The sequence below is a fragment of the Hemicordylus capensis genome, chromosome 4 (genome assembly GCF_027244095.1).
Source record: "Hemicordylus capensis ecotype Gifberg chromosome 4, rHemCap1.1.pri, whole genome shotgun sequence".
Lineage (NCBI taxonomy): Eukaryota > Metazoa > Chordata > Lepidosauria > Squamata > Cordylidae > Hemicordylus > Hemicordylus capensis.
Window position 1 is genome coordinate 152,816,034 of NC_069660.1, and position 21,077 is coordinate 152,837,110.

The window sequence follows — 21,077 nt, forward strand, 5'->3', positions numbered from 1 at the left end:
CCCTACTATTATGGCATGAAGGTCCCTCAGTCTCTCCATAGGGGAAACGGGGTGTCCTAAGAAGGGACTGAGATGGCATGTCTAGAATCCAGGGTGTGATGCTAAACGTCTGCTCACAAAGATGGGGGGGTTCATAGTATCTCTAGCCCTTGGGGCAGGTTTTTAACAGGAAAGAGAAATTCCTTGCTTATGCGTCCTCCTCAGTGATTATCCCTATATAGTATGTGGTTGAAGAGCCTTGCTAGGGTTGGCACTGTGGCACAGATGGGAGCAGCTTTCAGCACGTTGGCAAAGCTCAGCTCTGTGACCTGCCTCACGTAACATCTCCCTTAACCATGAGCTGGAGCCTCTATAGGACAGATACTCCACCCCGCCCATGAAAACAACCAATTGGGGGCTGGGGAAGAGTCGATTTCCTCTGTAGTCTCTGGTTATTTATAAGAAACGGCCAGCTACAGATCCTTGTTTGGGATAGGGTGATAAGCTGGGAGTGGGTGCCCTAGTGACCATGGTATGGATGAAGAAACTGTGCCCAGGATGGGAGGGCAACACTCTTGTACTAAGTGACCCAGGAGAACAAAATTAGAAAGGTACTGTGGAGGTTAGTAGGGCAATTCCCTCAGTATTTCAGACCATATGTGATTCATTACCAGAATCACCTGTATTTTTGGCCAACCTGCCCATTCTGTCACTGCCTAGTTATAAATCTAGTGATGTTTTTTTAAATCCTATGTCCAATAGCATTTGTATAGCTATTATCAATTATACAAAATTCATAATAGCTATAACAAATTATAAATTATAAATTGTTATAAATTATTTATTTATTTATTACAATTATATTCCGCTCTCCTCCAAGGAGCCCAGGGCGGTGTACTACATACTTGAGTTTCTTCTCACAACAACCCTGTGAAGTAGGTTAGGCTGAGAAAGAAGTGACTGGCCCAGAGTCACCCAGCTAGTATCCTGGCTGAATGGGGATTTGGTCCTAGTCCAGCACTCTAACCACTACACCATGCTGGCTGAATGGGTCTCTCTGGTCCTAGTCCAGCACTCTAACCACTACACCATGCTGGCTCTCATAACATTATAACAAATGTCCTCCAAGTATGAGGTTTTGTTTTCTGGTTTTTGTTTTTGTTTTTGTGGAGGGTGTTTTTTGCCATTTAACCTTAAAATATGTTATGGTGGACTTTGGTGTGAGTCTTGCATGTGCACACACATGCATGCACGCATGCGTACACATACAAATCTCTTTGTCCCTCCATTGAAATCTGAAGTTGTGTCTGCTGTGGTGCAAGAAATAGCTACATTTGTCACATTGAAGGTTTTGTTTTTTTGTTTTTCAGTGTCTCTGCTTTTGCTTCCATACTATTTAGAACATAAGAAAAGCCCTGCTGGATCAGGCCAAAGGCCCATTATTAAGCATCCTGCTTAACACCGTGGCTAACCAGGTGCATTTGGGAAGCCCACAAGTGGGGGAATAGGGCAACGCCCCCTCCTGTGGGTGATCCTTAGCACCTGGTGTTCAGGGGCACCCAGTGCAAGGATTTTAAAAATATCTCAGGATGGAGCTGGTTACTTTTTCCACCTACCCCTTCCCCAGCTGACCTGCTATAGTCTCTAAGATGGCAGCAGTGAGAGCTGCTGTGCTTATGTTAAAGGACCTCAATCCTGACCTGCAGTGGTGCTGTGTCACCTGGTGAGAAAAGGCTGGAGTGACCCTTTCCATCTCGCCCAGACAAGGAACGCCGTGAGATTTAGAAGAGCCTTTTTGAAATATCTATGACTGATAATCTTTCTCTGCAACGGGAAAGATAAAAGAAAATCTAACCATTGCAAGCTGAGATACACAATATACAGCAGTATTGGGTACATTTAACTGAAAAATTAGAAAACAAACTAGTCCATCGGCATGACTGACTTGACCTTGTGTACTTTTATCACAATGTAGCCATGGTGGTGGTTACAAGTATGTGTGGGTTAGAATTTCAAGCCATTGAATATTGCAACCCACACAAAATTGATGAGGTCTTATGGAAACCTGAGAATCTGAATTTTTGTTTCTTAAAAACAGCACATTCCCTGCCTCAGTCCTCCAACTGTGACTATACCATCATGTTCAGTCATTAGATTAGGTTTAGACAGACACCGCATCACATCTCACAGCTCTTACATTTACATCTTGCTGATTTCACTGGAAGAACGAAGTACATGCTTAAAAACTCTCCTGTTCAAACCAAAGTGATTTACACACTTTTCATTAGGAATGGGTCTGGACCGGTCCGGAGGCCATTCTAAAGGCCTCCAGACTGTCCAGACCGGTCCGGACCTTGCCGGTTCGGTTGGTGGGGGTTCCTTTAAGGGCGGGGGAGGGTTTACTTACCCCTCCCGCCGCTTTCCCCCCTCCAGCGCTTATTGTATGTAGTAATTGGGGCGGCAGGATACCTCCCTGCCGCCCCTTCTCCCTCTTCAGTTCAAAAGGCTCCGTGAAGCCTTTTGCACTGAAGAGGGAGAAGGGGCGGCAGGGAGGTATCCTGCCGCCCCAATTACTACATACAATACGTGCGCTGGAGGGGGGAAAGCGGCAGGAGGGGTAAGTAAACCCTCCCCCGTCCTTAAAGGAGCCCCCGACAAAGTGCTGGGCCGCAGCACTGCAGTTCCATGCACACCCCTACTTTTCATTTGGGCTCTGTTGTGCCCCAAGATCCAAGCTCACATGGTTACACAGAAGAACTTGAAAACACCAAGTCAGTTTTGTGCTCAGAAACAGGAATGCCTAATTTCTTCTTTTTATTTATTTATTTAAACATTTTTATACCGCCCAAAAGTTATGTCCCTGGGCCATTTACAACAGAATAAAAACAAAGTAAAACATTCGTTAAGACAAAAATGGGGGGGGGGCACACACACATTACAACAATTTAAAAAAATTAAAATAATATTTTAAAACAGCATATAAAACCATTAAATATGAATATATGAAAATATAAAATCATACATATTTTATAATATATTTTATATATTTATATATATTTTATATATATTTATTTTATATATTTTATAATATGAATGATGCAAACAAATCAATAATATCAAATAAATGTTTTGTTCAATTATTTTTAAAACTGTGTTGTATATATTTTTCATATTCTTGCCTCCTCTTCAATGCACGTACAGAATAAATCAGTTTTGCTGTATAAGAAATAACCCATATTCTTTTGTACTATCCTGCTAGTTTTGAATTGTTAGGGTTACCCCACCCCCACCCCCATTTATAGCTCTAAATATGTTAGCTGCTCTTGCCCCTTTGGAAAAAAATCACTGCCCTCTATTTGCCATCACTCCTTCTGCCACTGAAAGACCTAGCACCTAAGGCTAATCCAGGTCTTTCTATTTCCAGCAGGAACAGAGGCGCTCTTACCCCTGGACTTCCGGGCTGAAGTCCAGAGCCTCCACAGCCCCAGGGGCCCTCCAAATCCTCTTTAGTCTGCCTGGGTGGTGTGGTCGCCCAGCTAAGCATGATGATGCTTAATTTGCAGGGTGGGGGGAGGACTCCAAAGGCCTTTAGGTCCAGGCTCCAAAATTACCCATGAGTACCTCTGAGTAGGAATAATTTCCCACATGATACTAGATACTACTACTACTACCACCACCACTTATGTACAGATTTTCAACAAAAGCTCTCAAAGCAGTTTACATAGAGAAATAAATAACTAAAACTGGCTCCCTGTCCCCAAAGGGCTCGCAGACTAAAAAAGAAACAGAAGGGGGGAACCTGCAACAGTTCCTGGAAGGATGCTGTGCTGGGGCTGGATAGGGCCAGTTGCTCTCCCCCTGCTAAATAGCTACCACTTTAAAAGGTGCCTCTTTTGCTCAGTTATACTTGCTATAATTTTGCATTTAATTTTTGTATTTTCTTGTTGTTCAACTGTGATTTTGTTTGACCGCTCAAGTATGCCAATAGAAAGTCAGGATTTAAATAAATAAAATAAAATAAAATAAAAGCTTTTGTCAAACCCAGTGGACAGAAACAGTCAATGGGAGGTTCTCTATTACTTGCTGCTATTTATTGGTAATCAGAGAATTGCCTCACGTTCTTTTATTTTGCTTGTGTAGGCATTTATGCTGTGTTAATTTGTACAGTTCATAATCTTTGCTGGGAGGTAGTAGGTAGGTTGCTTACTGCTCATGGGGGCCACCCATTCAAGCTAGGAAAGAAAAGTACACATACCCTTGTTTATGGACCATCAGAGCACTGGAAGACTTTCTAGTCTGGGCTAGGCTTCCTGTTGAAGCTGAGGAGGGACAAAAATATACATATTACTTTTGAGGCCACCTGCTGCCTCTATCAGTCAGTTGCAGTTTTCTAAAAAAGTTCCTTTCCTTCTTCAGCTCCAGCCACTGAGGCTCACAGGTAAGGCAGATGCCAGCTAAGCAGCTGCTGAATGTTTTCGCTGCCTATGTTGTGCCTCCACGATTCCTTGCTGTGCCATTTTGCCAGTTGGTGGGAGGTGGTGTGTGTGTGTGTGTGTGTAGAAGTGATTGCCCAGTATTAAGAGTCCCTTGTTTGGATGGAGCCTTCTGGGCTTTGTTGCTTTAGTGCCTCAGCCCCACCTGCTGCTTGCTGACTGGCTGCGCTGGGAATACTTAGCAAGCCCCCTGGGAAATTGGAGCAAGCGTTGCATCAGAAGGCCCAGCTTCTGAGGCAATGGGGCTTCTGGTATTGGTCCCTGACTCTTGACTGTGGAGCTCCAACTCTGCCAGGATGCTCTGCTCCACCTGTCTGGTTACCTCTCCTAGGGAACTGTGTTTAACAGGCTGCCTGGACTACCAGTCTTGGCTTGGTTGCCTGGAGTTCCCGAGATATCAACTTGCAAAGATGGCTGGCGTGGTGTAGTGGTTAGAGTGCTGGACTAGGACCGGGGAGACCCGAGTTCAAATCCTCATTCAGCCATGAGACTTGCTGGGTGACTCTGGGCCAGTCGCTTCTCTCTCAGCCTAAGCTACTTCACAGGGTTGTTGCGAGGAGAAACCTAAGTATGTAGCACACCGCTCTGGGCTCCTTGGAGGAAGAGCGGGCTATACATGTCATAAAGAACAAAAGAAAGGAAGAATGTACACTTGACTTTCAGTGGACTGCAGAGTTTCTGCCTTTGGTTTTGCTTTTTAAAACAGGCGACCATGCAAGAGTGATTAGCGCCACTCAACTATAGATGAATGCATGGAATATTAGATGAGAGATATTGAGGTTGTACACGACCTCCTTTGCCGGGGCTGGAGGAGGCCAGGGGGAAGGCGAGATGGCTCCTGCAGTTCCCCCCCGCCCATGGAAGTTTCTCCTGCCCCACTGGCGGCCCGGTGCTCCCAGAGGTGTGCCCCACTCAGAGCACTCTGAGTCATACCTTCAAGACTCTACAGGGCTTGGGGCCGGGGAAGCTGTCGGAGCGCATTTGCCCCTATTAATTTTCCAGGGCCCTCCCTTCATCGTCTCAGGCCCTGCTCTGCTTGCTCATGGCCCCGCTACTAACAGAGATCCTCTTTGTGGGGACTAGGGACAGGGCCTTTTCGCTTGTTGCCCCTCGGCATTGGAAGGCCCTGGCTGAAGAGCTTCCCACGCTCCCTCCCTCCCTCCCTCAGTGTTTTTAACAAACCACTTTTTAAGGAGGCTTTTTAAGGCCCCCTCTTGGGTTATGTCTGGTAGCTTCTTTAGTTTTGAGTTGTTGTCATTTCCGTTTTTTAGCTTTTCAAAGGACATAGAGTTTGAACTTGATAGTGATTGTGGTTTTGAACCTGACGATTGATTTGTTTCCTCCCTTTGGTTAATGTTCTTGTTTTTTCTCGTCCCTGATATGTGCCGTATTGCTGTGAGCTGGCCCGAGCCGTAGTGTACTGGAGGGGCGGGGTCTAAATTTTTGAAAGAAGGAATAATTCCGAAAAGGTTGAATGGGGATTCGAACTCGGGTACCCCCGGTCTCTATCCTCACCACTCTAACCCCTACGCTATCCCAGCGCTCAGGATTCCAAGGCTCAGAACAGTCCTAAGAACATCGCAACAGCCCTGCTGGCTCAGGCCCAAGGAAGCCCATCTAGTCCAGCATCCTCTTTCACACAGTGGCCTCCCACATGCCAATGGAAGCCCACAGGCTGCAGTTGAGGGCACGGCCTCTCTCCTGCTCTTACTCCCCTGCAAAAAACTGGGACTCAGAGGCATCCTGCCCTTCAGCCTGGTGGTGGCCTATAGCCCGCCCTCCCACTAGCAGCCCTTGAGAATCCTCTCCTCCATCAAGTGATGCATGTCCCTCTTGAAGAGATGCTTCAATAGTAGGGCCACGGGGGGTGGGGGGCATCTTGGGGCCCTCTTGGTGCCTCCAAAATCTGCTGCCTTATGCTACCGCCCCATCTGGCTTCACGTCAAGGGCTCCTCCCAGACACAGCTGCCGCATCGACAAAGGCTTTTCTCCTCAGACAAGCCCTCCAGAGCTACCTCAGAAGGCCAACTGCCCAAACCCAAACAATTCTCTCCCCTCCACTCCTCAAGATTCTCTTTGTATCAGGGAGCCTGCTTCCCACTGGACGCTATTCATGACACTCAAGCAGGAGCTGGGTCTTGTGGCAGCAAGCATGACTTGTCCCCTTAGCGAAGCAGGGCCCACCCTGGTTGCATATGAACGGGAGACTTGATGTCTGAGCACTGTTAGCTATTCCCCTCAGGGGATGGAGGAGCAGAAGGTTGCAAGTGCCCTCCCGCTCCCTGCCTTCTCCAAGAGAGATTCCTTCCTGCCTGCAATCCTGGAGAAGCCGCTGCCACTCTGAGAAGACAATACTCAGCTAGATAGACCAATGGTCTGACTTGGTATATGGCAGCTTCATGTGTTGCTATGTTCCTATCCTTGCCAAGAATGCTGGACGAGGGGACCTTGATCTGATACAGATCGGTACTTCTGAGCCTTCTGATCATTTAAGGGAGATCTGTCATTCTTTCACAATTAAGACGTCGTAAATGAGAAGCCAGCGTGGTGAGCGTGGTGTAGTGCTTAGAGTGCAGGACTAGGACCGGGGAGACCCGAGTTCAAATCCCCATTCAGCCATGATACTCTAAATGAAGAGCCAGCGTGCTCTAGTGGTTAGAGTGCTGCACTAGGACCGGGGAGACCCGGGTTCATATCCCCATTCAGCCAGGATACTTGCTGGGTGACTCTGGGCCAGTCGCTTCTCTCTCAGCCTAAGCTACTTCACAGGGTTGTTGTGAGGAGAAACTTAAGCATTTAGTACACCGCTCTGGGCTCCTTGGAGGAAGAACAGGATATAAAATTAAAATTAAAATAAATAAATTTGGGCCCTGTTCTGGGATGTAACAGGATATAAAATAAAAAATAATAAAAGAGTGGGATATAAAATAAAAATAAAATAAAAATAATAAATAAATAAATTTGGGCCCTGTTCTGCTTCTAGCTCTTGCTTATGGCTCAGAATGGCCCCAAACTGGATGGGTAGCAACATCAGATTGCTAGATGTCAGGGCTTGACATCATGACTCAGCCTCCGAGTCATGACATCATGGTCCCAACATTAGTAATATCTAGACATCCTGCCCAGTCAATTCTGGGCCACACTGTAAGTGGTAGAAATGTGTCCTGAAGTGATAAGATAGTTGCAGCCAGGTGCATCCTTTCTATCCTGAAGACTTGCAGTGTGCCTGCAGGATTCTTCTTAAAGAAAGAGAAACAGAGTAAGAAGAAGGTCCCACACTGGACAGGGAGAGTGACCTGGGCTGGAGAGTCCTTAAGCCCCAATTTGAATAAATGGGACCAGCCCAGCTGACAGGCCACCACTTTCCTGCAGCATTATAACTTACACTTCGTGAGAGGCGATTCCACCACTTCCTTAGGCTGAGGCAACAGCAGCTGGATTCCTTTGAGTAAAGTAAACCTGATGATTGGATGATCCTCTGTTAAAAAAAAGAAAGAAAAGACAAAGCAGAGTATCCAGGGAGACTTTCCACAGTCACTTTTCTCCAGACTAAGTGGCGCAGAGGGGAAATGCTTGACTAACAAGCAGAAGACTGCCAGTTCCAACCCCCGCTGCTACTATATCGGGCAGCAGCGATATAGGAAGATGTTGAAAGGCATCAGCTCATACTGCGTGGGAGGAGGCAATGGTAAACCCCTCCTGTATTCTACCAAGAAAACCACATGGCTCTGTGGTCACCAGGAGTTGAAATCAACTTGACAGCACACTTTATCTTTACCTCAAATCAGGATACATGCAAAACAAAAGGGTCATAGTTAATAGCATGGCTGTTTCAATACAGAGATGCACTTACAGGAAAAGTTCAGAAGCTGCTCAGCTAAAAATGAATCTCCTTTGTGAAATAGACACATCTCTAATTATTATTAAGTGGCATCTTCATGCATCTTAGGACATTTGGGCTCAAGATGTGCTTCTCTTTAAAATGGAAGTAGGAAACAACCCTCAGATCCTGAAACCACTCTATAAACAAATTGTATAAACAAATAGTACAACACTGCCATCTTGAGGCCTCCTGGAAGAAAATCAAGTTTGCATTTTGAGTTGTCACCAGATTTTGCCTAAAGTGAAATTTTGAACCCAATTTGCAAGTTCCTGCTTTGGAGAAATCTCTGAAATTTCAAGGTAAGCAAAGAAACTGTCAATCAAGATAGTTGTGTGTGTGGTGTGTGTGTGCACATCTCTGTTTGCATTTCTCAAAGGCTATCAGCCAAGGACAAGAAAAGGAATATATAGACTAATTAAGAATATATGGTCTGCTATGTTAAGAAGGCTGGTTACTGTAATTAATACTATATCTGGTTCACAGAAAAACTGAATTGTTCCTAGGTTACACATCTCAGGAAAACAGCTGAATCAAGCACACCCTGAGAACCAAAGTATCATAACTTTATTATTTTCAAAAAGCAAGTTTCTGACTTCCATGATTACAGAGAGGGAGATCTGAAGATACATAACAGCAAGGATTGCAAAAGACTGGAGACAAGAATGCAAATAAAAAGCAGCTCAAATCTGAGTACACGAGCAAGCTCTTTTAATATTCTGGGTTGCAATTCATCTGGCCCTGAAGAATGGAACTTAGACTGGCCAGGTGTTTCTTGACCACTTCCTCATCAATCTTGAGCTGCAGTCCTGACTGCTCGCCATTCACAATGCTTTTATGAGATTACACATAGTTCCTCTTTGGGAAGAAGATGAAGGCAAAGTAAGAGTTAGCAGTTCTGCCTTATCTTTGTCATCCCCTAACATTTCACCATTGTTACTGAGCAGTGGGTCTACAGTTTCCTTCCTCTTCCTTTGAACATACCTGGAAAAGCCCTTTTTGTTGCTCTTAGTATCCCCTCCCAGTCTCAATTCATTCTGAGCTTTAGCTTGTAGCAGTGGCGGGGGGGAGTGTCATTTAAAAAGTGCCAGTGTGGGCCATGGTTCAAACCTGTTTTAAATAATGTGATTTCAGAAATAAAATAGCAAACCTTATTTCATGACTCATGAGATTATATGTGGAATGGTATAGGTGTGCCTGTGGTAAGGTGCCCATGTGACAAATTTATACTGGGCCCAACTAAATTATGTTTGGGCCCTAACTGAGCGAAGCTGATTAGCTTTACTCATCTTCCTCAGTCCCCTAAACATCTCTCAACCCCTGTCCAGCCATTATGCTGTATGCTGTGTACAGATGTCTGAACACCTACAGTTTTTGTGTGACTGACTGCACATGCATTCATTTTGAAAGTACAGGTCCCTTCAAATGCAGAGTACAGATCAAGAGTGTAGTGTGAACCAGGGATGTGGTAAAGTTGGAATGGGCCCTGGGACAAAAGGTGAAGATCAGCCTCTGCCCCCTCACACCTTCTTTCTCAGAGAAGGGGCAGGAAGAGAGTGAAGAGCAAGAGCACTCAGTGGTGGGCCCCCTTTAGCTCAAGACAAGAGCCCAGGGACATTTGTCCCCTGCTCTTGTTCAATTATAGCTATGACCCTGTGTTAAACATAATATATGAAAACAGCTTCAATGCTCTCAAAGCTCTCTTTTCCTCAGTCCTCTCCTCAAAACTCCTCTCCTCCCCTACAAGAATTCCTTTAATATAGAGAGAGGTTCCCAATCTGTGGCCCATAGACCACCAGTGGTCCACAAGCTCCATCAAGGTTTTCCGCAGAAAGGTTGAAGAAGATTTGAGATTTTTAAAATTTGCATGAGTTATATCATGTGCTTTAATTTGTAGAACAAAAAATAGGCTTATTAAGTGGTCCATGAGACCCCAAGCAAGTTTCAAGTGCTCTGTGAAAAAATAAAGTTTGAGAGTATCTTCCTTAGGGCAATTCCTCTGGACCAAAACCTAGACTGTATACCACACATCCACCAGAGGGCTACATACAGTATCTGTATTACTGGAATACAGATATCATATTACTGGAATGAATGAATGAATGAATCTATCTATCCCTCATCTACTCATGAAATACATGGCGGCTGTGTGCTATATGTACCTCCACTGTACATGCTGAGTTTCCTTGATGGCTTTGGGGGAGGTGGTGGTGGAGGAGAAACCACTATCTCAATTGGTTTGGGTTTTTGGAAGCCCTTCATTGCCTTCCCAGTGCGATATCTGCAAGGAAAAAGTTGGCACAGATGCCTTACATTATCAACACAACCAAGTCTAGCACATTTGACAGAGCAATCTTACTGACCTGGATAGTATCAAAGAATGAAGTCAACAACACAAGAGGACAATCTTCCATTGGCAAGAGCTGAGTTTCACGACCACATACATCTTGTCAGCCAGAAACATTCTGTGTCAGTTTTGAAAAGTGGTATATTCATATTTGCAGTAGCAGCAGTAGCTCAATGATATAGAGGTCATTCTTCAGCATAAATTAGCCTAGTAAGAAAATGACTGCACCAGTCCTTTTTACAATTCTTTTATTTTTATTTACTTCCCTGTGATGCTGGTAAGGGCAGGTTTCCTAGCTGTAACTGTAGTTCTTTGAGTAGTCTTCTATGCAGGGGCATATCTAGGGTAGGGCAGGCAGGGCATGTGCCCCAGGCGCCACTTGAAGGGGGGGCACCATTTTTAAAAATTAAAAAAATCAAAAAATTGGCCACCGAAAACAAAATGGCCATGCCAGGCCTTGCAGAGGCCATTTGAGCATGCATGGCAGCCATTTTGTTTTCAGCGGATATATATGATGTATTTTGGTGTGTGTGTGTGTGTGTGTGTGTGTGTGTGTGTGTGTATATATATATATATATATATATATATATATATATATATATATATATATATATAATTGCCACCGCACATGCTCAAATGGTCCCTGCAAAGCCCTAGAGGCCAGCGAGGGGAGGGGGAACCTTTGCAGACCCACCCCAACATTTAGAAAGCCCCCAAAAGGGTTACAGGTATTTTTAAAAAATTTAATATAATATAAGTCACTGTACATATATTCAGTTTGGCACTATGTACAGAGAATCAGGCTTTGTGAATACTGAGCTGAAGCTTATGAGCTAGGATTGTATTCATTTGCTCTTACTTTGCTTCTGGTGATAAGTGAATTAAATGTGATGTCTTAATAATATGGCTATTAATGGTGAGTTTGTCTTTGAATCAGTGTGAAATCCTTAGTATTAAGGCCCACTGGGAGTTTCTTGCTCTCTTTCTCTCATTTTAACTGTCTTTCTGAAATACTAGAATATATTCCAAGCAGTGACACAGTTTACTCTGCATATCGTTTAATTATTTTCAGAGTATCTGGGAAAAGTCAAATTCTCCATTTATTTTTAAAACTTATGTAATGGTGATGATACAATGCATAGTTGAGAATTAGACATTAGTTTTCCAAGTACCTCCACATTGTATTTGGATATTTCATGAGCCCCAGCATACTGAAATTTGTAGTTTTCCAGCACTATTTGGTCTGCCTACGTCCACTGCTAAATAGTTTTTGAAAGATTAAAAGATTAACGAGCTTGACTTGTATTTTTCAGCTGATATTATGGTAAAGTTATCTGAAAGATGGGTGTCGGATGTCTGGACAGGGGGCACAATTTCAGTGCTTGCCCTAGGCGCTATTTTCCCTAGATACACCTCTGCTTCTATGCATATTCCCACTTGGGTTATGAGCCTGCGCAGAGCACAGGTCCGGAAACTACCAAAGCTTCACCATAAATGGGGCGGGGAAATAGCTCTCTCTATATGGTGATATCCCACTGTACCTCAGTCTAGGAGACCGCCACAACCAAGGACATGAGAGACCCTAAGACAGGCTGCCGTGAGGAGGCTGGGTGGGTAATGTGAATGCACAGAAGACCAGCTGTTCTTACCTCGACAGAGGGAGCAGCCTTTAGATAACTGACTGGAGCACTGAGGTTCCAAATGCTGTCTGAGCTCCAGCTTGGACATCCAATGCATAATGGTGGAAGAAAGCGGATGATCTCAACCAGGTCGCTGTCCTGTGGATTTCATCCAGGGGAATACCGCTCTAGAATGCCATGGAAGTTGTCACGGCCCAGGTGGAGTGTGCCCAAATGGGGCAAGGCAGTGGCTTCTTCACCAACAGTTACATCAGGGTAATGGCTTCTGATACCCAAGTGGAGAGCCTCTGGGTGGAGATGGGCATTCCCATGGCCCTAACTGGCCCTATCCACCCTCAGCACAGTACTTCCAGTGACTGTTGCTGGTGTGTGTCTTATGTTTCTTTTTAGAATGTGAGCCCTTTGGGGACAGGGAGCCATCTTATATATTTGTTTGTTATTTCTCTTTGTAAACCGCCCTGAGCCATTTTTGGAAGGGCGGTATAGAAATCGAATTATTATTATTATTATTATTATTATTAGCTGACAGCCTGTTGGACTTTTGGACAGTCTTGGTCTTGTCTACGTGAAAAGCCAATGCCTTACGCACATCAAGAGTGTGATAAGCTCTGTCCCTTTCCAAAGTGGGGTTAGGGAAGAAGACAGGTAAGCATAGTTCTTGAGAAATGTGAAATTCTGACACCACTTTGGGCAGGAAGGTGAGGTCGCATCTCAGTACTGTGCTGACATGTCTCAGTACAACTCTGTCTCTGTGGAAAATTAAATGGGGGGGTCACACTGAAGGGCCCTCAGCTTGCTGACTCTTCTAGCTGGGGAGAGGGCATCCAGGAACACTATTTTCAGTGACAGCAGCTTCAGACTGCAAGTAGCAAGTGGCTCAAATGTGTGAGACATCAGCTGTGTGAGGACTAACTGTAGATCCCAAGGGGGCAACAAACAAGAGGTAGCTGGGAATACATTTAACAATCCTTTCGAAAACCTTTTAACTGTTGGGTCAGAGAACAAACCCAAAACCTTATGGTGTGCAGCTACAGCTGCTAAGAGCACTTCAACTGAGGCATGAGCCCGTCCAGCGTATAGTCCTAGTAGGTATTCTAAGATGGCATGTGCCAGTACCTCCTCCGGAGAGAGGCCCTTGTCCGCGGTGTATGTGCAGAACCTTTGAATCATCCAGCACTCTTTGGATGGAATCATTAAGCGCTATCTCCAGAGGTAATTTATTATCTCCACCTAGGTAATTTTGGAGCCTGGACCTAAAGGCCTTTGGAGCTCACCCCCGCCCCCCAGCAAGTTGGGCCTCATGTTTCAACATGTAGGTTCTTGAGGGCACAAATCACACCACCCAGGACAGACTGAAGATGATTTGGGAGTCCCCAGGGGGTGTGGAGACCCTGGACTTTGGCCCCAAAGTCCAGAGATAAGAGTGCCTCTGACTATCTCCCTTGTATTCTCCAGATCGGCAGACGCAGTGATGCCAGGACTGCGTCTGACAATCTGGAGATGCCAGGGTGCAGTCTGTGTCTGTAGTCCAATGTCAGGAGCCGAGGACTCTGAGGTAAGTCTAGGTAAGTATGGTCGGGCAGATGCAAAAAGGTGGTGAACCATAATGGCCTCGGCCCCTATTGGGTCACCAGGAGCACATCTACCTCGTCCCTTTTTAGTTTCTCGATGACTTTGGTGATTAAGGGAATCGGTGGGAACCCATAGAGTAGTTTCTGCCCCCAGCTGAGGAGAAAGGCATTGCCCAGCAACCCTAGACTGGATCTGGCTCAGCTGCAGACGCGATTGCACTTCATATTGGATGCTGCAGCAAAGAAATCTATGGTGGGTGTTCCCCATCTGTTGAACTCCTAAGCCAGTGCTTTCCATTCTAACAACCATTTGTGGGATCAGGTGCTCTGACAGCTGAGAGCGTCCACCAGGCTGTTGGAATTACCTTCTATGTGTATTGAGATGAGCCGGATCCTTCTGCTTGTGCACCATGGCCATATTTTCAGAGAGAGTACCATCAAGGTTCAAGAGGCCGTGACACCCTGTTGATTCAGGTAGGATCTGGCTGCTGTATTGTCTGTGAGGATCATAATGGGTTTGCCTATGATCTAAGAATGGGACGCTCTCAGGGTATGAAAGATTGCTAGCAGCTCAAGAGAGTTTATGTGCTTTTGTGCTTTGCTGCACAACCAGTCCTGTGACTGCAAAACTCTTGAAATGGGCTCCTCAGCCTGATTTTGAAGCATCTGTTGTTATAGTAAGGGCTGAGGAGGGTTGATGGAAAGGCACTCCCTTCGACAGGTTGAAACTCTCTGTACACCATTGCACAGCCATGCATATATCTAGTGGTCGCATAAGGAGCATCCCTTGGCGCTGGCGATGGGATTTGAAATTGTCCAAAAACCATGCTTGTAAGAGGCACATGTGGAAGCGTGTCAGAGGAATAACTGCAGTGGTGGAAGCCATCAGCGCTAACCTCTGTATGAAGCGTGCTGTCTGACATAGGTTCTGGCAGAATTCTTGTGCTGCTTCTCTGAGATTGGCTATCCTGTGAGGAGCAAGGTAAACCTTCCCTCTTGTGGAATCGAATAGGTTTCCAAGGAATTCTAGAGATCGGGTGGGAGACAGAGATGACTTTTCATAATTTACTTCTAATCCTAGGAAACGCAGCAATTGAAGGATGACCTGAACATGATGTATGAGGTGCTGATGTGAGGAGGCTACGGGCAACCAGTCATCCATAAATAGGAAGACTGTCACTCCCTGAGTCGAAGATGCACTGCTACTACCGCCATGCATTTTGTAAAAACGCGAGGGGTGGACACCAGCCCAAAGCGAAGGACTATGTAATGGTAAGTATTGTTGCCTACTCAGAATCTGAGATACTTGCGATGATGAGGTACGATGGCCAGATGGAAGTATGCATCCCTTAGATCGACAGACACAAACCACACATTCTTCGCAAGGAGGCGTAGGATGGTGGGGGTTGTGACCAAGCAGGCTTGTCGGTAGTGCACAAATGAGTTGACATTCCATGGGTCTAGAATTGGTCTTAAACCCCCATCCCTCTTTGGGATTGTAAAATATCTCCAATAGAAACCTCTGAGGAAGACCGCATGCACCTCTTCGATGGTTCCTTTCCCTAAGAGCGACTATATTTCTTCCAAGGGATGGGGGGAGAGCATTGTGTGTAGTATGCCAGAAAAGGGTGGGAGGGTGTGGAATTCTATCCTGTAGTAGCCATTGCAGATTATAGCCAAGACCCAGGCATCTGATGTAATGGGCTAGCCTGCAGCGCCATTGCCTCTTTGGATACGTGGGCTAGGGCTTGGCGCTGGAGTGAGCCTTGTGGGCCACAGTGGCGATAGTCCTATGCTGTTGGTACCTGCCTTGTTGGCGAAAGGACTCATTGTCTCTACTGCTGCTTCTTTGTATTTTGTACAGTTTTTATGCTTGTATTTTAAATCTTTTTAGTCAGATTTGTTTTATATCTTAGCTTAATATTTTAATTGTGTCATTTTTTATAGTCTTGTTTTTAATTTCTGTGTAAACTGCCTTGGGATTGTTTTAATGAAAGGCAGCATACAAATTTAACAATCAATCAATCACTCAATCAATTAAAATAAAATAAAATAAAATTAGATTGATACCCTGACTGTCTGTATTGGTGTTGACAGGCCAGTAGTGCTTCTTGGCCAACATGGAGGAGGATGAATGAGGAATTCCTAGTGAGTGGGCCGTGGAGTGAATTTTTTGGACTCTCTCTAAAGTATTGTCCATCTGCTGGCCGAACAGTACCCCTGTGGTGGGATCTGTGCCCATAAGGATCCTCTCTCTCATAGTTACCATAGCAATCATATGAGGAATAAGGGCTATGCTTGTCTAGGATGTACTGGTCACCATAGTCCCAGAGCCTGTGAGTCTTATGCTTGTATACAGGGTAATATCTCATTCTGTGACCCAGTGGCTGCAAGTATGTAGCAGAGTCCTCAGGGGGCACACAGAGTCCTGTAAGCCCAGGAGTCGGGTGTTGAGAAGTCCCCTTGCCCCACAGAGCTGGAATCCATATCCTGCAGAGTATCCAGGGGAGTATTAGAACCCATGGAGTCCAAGTAATTAGACCTGAGAAGTGACAGGTGGATGGGGCTGGGTTCTGGTGAGTGCTGGGGAACCACATGCTGCTGCTTCTTTCATTTTTTCGGCTTTTGTTCACCCTCAACACTGGCCTCCACCTCCTGCATCTTGCGTCTTTTCTTCAATGGCTTAGATGTGCTCAGGGTACTTCCAGTGGACACTTCTCCTAGCACTGAACTTTGCTGTGCCGTGTGCCCTGAAGCCTTGAGTTTAGGCTTTGAGTGCTTCTCCGGTGCTTGTGCTGTCAAATCTGATGTTGAGTTCAATGCTGTAGCTGAAGCCAGCAGGCCCTTGGATGCAGGTGGGGCTGGAGCTGCAGGCTGTGCTCCCAGTGGTTTTGGAGCCGGCAGCTTCGGGGGCAGAGCCAGACATTTCAGCAGCAGCGCTACACCTTTCACACCCAGCATTGGCCTCAGGTTCTGCAGTGGGCCTGATGCTGTCAATCGCAGCAGCACCCTGCTCTTTGCAGTTGGTGGGAGCAGAGCTAGTGGTGAGGGAGTGGGTAGTGCCAATGTATAGGTCAGTGCCAGGGCAGATGGTCCTGTGTTGGAGCTCTGGGGAGCAGGTTAGGGAACATAGGAAACTGCCATATACTGAGTCAGACCATTGGTCCATCTAGCTCAGTATTGTCCTCACAGACTGGCAGCGGCTTCTCCAAGGTTGCAGGCAGGAATCTCTCTCAGCCCTATCTTGGAGAAGCCAGGGAGGGAACTTGCAACCTTCTGCTCTTCCCAGAGCGGCTCCATCCCCTGAGGGGAATATCTTGCAGTGCTCACACATCAAGTCTCCCATTCATATGCAACCAGAGCAGACCCTGCTTAGCTATGGGGACAAGTCATGCTTGCTACCACAAGACCAGCTCTCCTCTCCTGAGTTTGCTTGTGCTCCGCTGGCTCGGATTGCATAGCTGAAGCCATAATCACTGCCTTCACCAGAGTGAGAGGGGCGTTTAAGGGGTTGCTGCCAAAGTGCTTGCCTGAAGGGCCTACTCCCACAGGAGTGCCCCTAGACGAGAGGCTCTGTTTCACCTAGCCTGCTTAGTGAAGCCTAGGTAGACAGAGCACAAATCAACTCTATGCATTTCCCTAAGGCACGGGAGTCACATAAGAGTGTCCGTCTGATGTGAGGATTTTAGCGGCACAATTACAACAGTGTTTAAAAATAACTCTGGCCATTGTGTCCATAAGGTATTCCCAACCCAATGGCCCGATGGCCAAATGGGGGCCATTGAAAGGGGCCCAAAGAAAGCAAAACGCAAAACGTATGGGTAGAAGTACTAATCATGAAAATAGGAAAGTCGGGGGGAAAGAGGGAATAGAAGGAATAGAAATAATTCAGCCTGTTCTTTTGCTAGGTGAAGACAGAGAAAAGCACTGAAGATCTTGCTCCAGCAGCGATCGATGAAAGACTGAGGTACAATGGGGTATCACCCAACAGAGGGAGCTATCTCCGGTTCTTTTTTCCATTCATGGTCAAGCTTTGGAAGGTTCCAGACCTGGGTTATGTGCAGGCACATAACCCAAGTGATGTGCACAGAGAGCATGAAAAAGAACTAATGTTTGTACATTTCTAATGTGTGTGCTTTCCCTTTTTTGGTCTGCTTGCACAATCTGCAGCCCGCCCAGCTGAGCACAGCCCACCAGACATGTATTGGGGCTTGTCAGGTGCTTGTCAGTCTCTTCTATAAAACAAATCACCTCCCTGGACTTGGGAGGGGCATCAGGGTGGGTTCCTGACAGAAACTGTGAAGCAGCCTAGATCATGCCAGATCAGAAACACTCTTTCCTAGGTCTGTGCAGTCTGATAAATCTGATAAGTCTATCCGGCTGATAATCCCCACAATGGTATTTTTGGCAATAATTCCGGAAGCAATAGGAGAGGGCTCCTGGGAGAATACTAACTTCACTAGAACTGCCTCCTGTCGGTTCCAGGATGAAACATATTTCTGATATGCTTATCAACCCCCACTTTAAAGTTTAAAGCGACTTGCCACAGCTGCTCCATTGCTGCTGCTGCTGGCCATCGGTCTCTTTGCCCCTTCAGCAGATGGCCACTCTTCAGGACCGCGACTACACATTCATCAGTGGCCTCTGGCACTGGCTCACTGCCCCAACTGCATCCACGGACCCTGCTCTCCTGGGCTGGAAGGCCTCTGGCTCGGCTGCTGCTTCGGCAACACGGGTGGCTGTTTTATCTACAAAGGCTGGTAAGCAGGGGAAAGGTGATTTTTAAAAGGTAAATGCCACATTTGGCACTTGCCTTTTGGGAAATGGCCAGAAGGCGCAGGGAATTGTGGGGATGCCATGGCTGCATCCCTACGTTCCTTAGAGGAATGGGCTGACCGGAGGGCCAAAGTGGCTGAAGGTCAGTGGCAGAAATGGGGGCAGTGGTGACCATAGTGGTGGCACTGAGTTGCTTTAAATTTTAAATGTAAAGTGTGTATGTGGGGGAGGGATTCTGATAGCATTATTGGTAAAATATTAGGTCAATGCCAACCCAATACCAATAGTGTTGGGGAGGCCGTATCGGCCTCTCCAATATTTTTCTTCAAATGGTTAGCAGATAGGCATTGATCCAATATTCCTCATGGTGCACAGGAAGATTTTCACATAGGGCTTTTAAAGCCCTTTAACTTGCAGCTCCTCTGGAATGGAGGGGGTGCAGTCACATATCGGCCAGATTTACCCCCAAGTTCCTGCGAGTTATCGGGAAACAGTTCACACACAATTTGTTCTTTTCACTGCGCATTAGAATGTAGCCTGATTTATATCCGATGTTTAAAAAAAATCCACTATTTGCATTGGTTTTTGGGGACAACTTTGGGTTCACAGTAAAGCTTCCCAGTAAACACATGGAAAAGCCTGCTGTGTGTAAAAGTCCCAGGCCTACTATTTCTCACCCACCCACCCAATAAACTAGCAAGTCCTCTGGGGCAAATAGCTGAATGTGTGCAGAGAAAAACATTTCAAATGTGGGTTTTGTAAAGGGGAAAAAAGCTTTGATAATGAAGGAAGAGCCAACTAATGTAAGAGCATAACCTAAGAAGAGCCCTGCTGGATCAGGCCAAGCCACACCTAGTTCCACAGCCTGTTTCTCACAGCGGCTCACCAACTGCCTCTGGGATGCCCACACGCAGGAGCTGAAGGTGCCTTTCTTTCCCACTCAGGGGCATCGCAAGGTTGAAGGTAATCCTGGGGTGAGATTTGAGGATGGACCCCCCACCTCTGCTGTGCCGCCTACCTTTACGGCTTGCCAAGTATGCCTACCTGTTGGGGCTGAGCACTGTGCTCAACCCCAGCTCTGCACTAATTACAACACTGCATGGGCACAAGCGTGCTGCCTTATGCCAGCGTGAGTAGAAGCTTGCCATTAAAAAAAGACCGCCTGTTCCTGCTGGGATGGGCCAGCTCCATGTCGGCTCGGCAACATGACCGGCTCTGGGCCTGAGTGTAGGGTCAGCAGAAAGCACCCTATGCAAGAGAGGGTAGCAGGCTAGGGGTTGCGCACTATGCCAGAACAAAATACCAACTCGAGTGCCCAGTGCAGCAGCACCACCAGGGCACAAGAACCCACAACACGGGCCAGATCATGGGCTGACCCTGGACAGCAGTCTTCCTCCAGGACATTCACTCAATTATACCAACATGCCTGCTCCAACTGGTATTAATACCAACTGGTATTAAGAGGCACATTGCCTCTGAACCTGGAGGAAGTACAGAGCCATCCGGACTCGTAGTCATTGATAGCATTTTGTCCTCCATGGATAATTCTCTTTTACAGTTAGCTGAGCTCCTGGCCATCATCATATATTGTGGCAGCTAATTCCATTCATTAATTATGTGCCAGGTGCGGAAGTACTTTCTTTTGTCTGTCCTAAAATTCTTGCCAATCATATTCATTGGATGACTCCAAAAACAACTCTCTATCCACTTTCTCCTCCACATTATGTATAACTTTATAAGCCTGAATCATGTCCCTCCCCCTAGTTACCTTTTTTCTAAATTAAAAAACCCAAACACTATGGTCTTTCTGTATTAGGAAGGTGCTCCAGCCCCCTGATAATTTTGGTTTTCCTCTTCTGCACCTCTTCCAGCTCTACCATATCCCTTCTGAGATGTGGCAACCAGAACTATAAACAGTATTCCAAACATGGCCACCCTGTAGATTTGTATAAGGACATTATGATATTAGCAGTTTTATTTTCAGTCCCTTTTCTAATGATCCTTTAGTATGGAAATTTCCTTTTTCACAGCTGCTGCACACTGGATCAACATTTTCATTGTGCTATCCATCATGACCACAAGAGTTCTTTCCTGGTAATTAGCAACATCTCAGACACCGTCCGTGTATATGTGAAGCTGAGATTTTGTACCCCAATATGCATCACAAGTGTTTGCATCCACTGAGTTTTAAACTCAGTTTTAATGGAGTTCCAGGTTTTAGCCCAGTTTTATGCTGGCTTGCTGCTCATTTACTCTTATTTTTATGTTATTTTATTGTGATTTTTTATATTTGTGAGCAACCCTGAGAAGCATTGTGCTGGAGGGACAGGATATAAATATTTTAAATAAATAAATTACATTAAACTGCATCTGCCATTTTGTCGTCCATTC

At 45.9% G+C, this 21,077-nt stretch overlaps 1 protein-coding gene across 11 annotated transcripts in view; it reads right to left on the reverse strand.

Moving 5' to 3' along the window:
* Positions 1–21,077, reverse strand: part of RGSL1 (regulator of G protein signaling like 1) — a 218,724-nt gene that overhangs the window by 1,819 nt on the left and 195,828 nt on the right. For all 11 annotated transcript variants that reach the window (XM_053250702.1, XM_053250703.1, XM_053250705.1 and 8 more), the window contains 4 exons: positions 10,515–10,633; positions 7,858–7,950; positions 4,235–4,298; positions 1,680–1,803 (listed from right to left, as the gene is read on the reverse strand). In XM_053250702.1, the coding sequence (XP_053106677.1) occupies positions 1,761–1,803; positions 4,235–4,298; positions 7,858–7,950; positions 10,515–10,633 (319 nt within the window). In that variant the 3' untranslated portion in view covers positions 1,680–1,760. The remainder of the gene's footprint in view (positions 1–1,679; positions 1,804–4,234; positions 4,299–7,857; positions 7,951–10,514; positions 10,634–21,077) is intronic.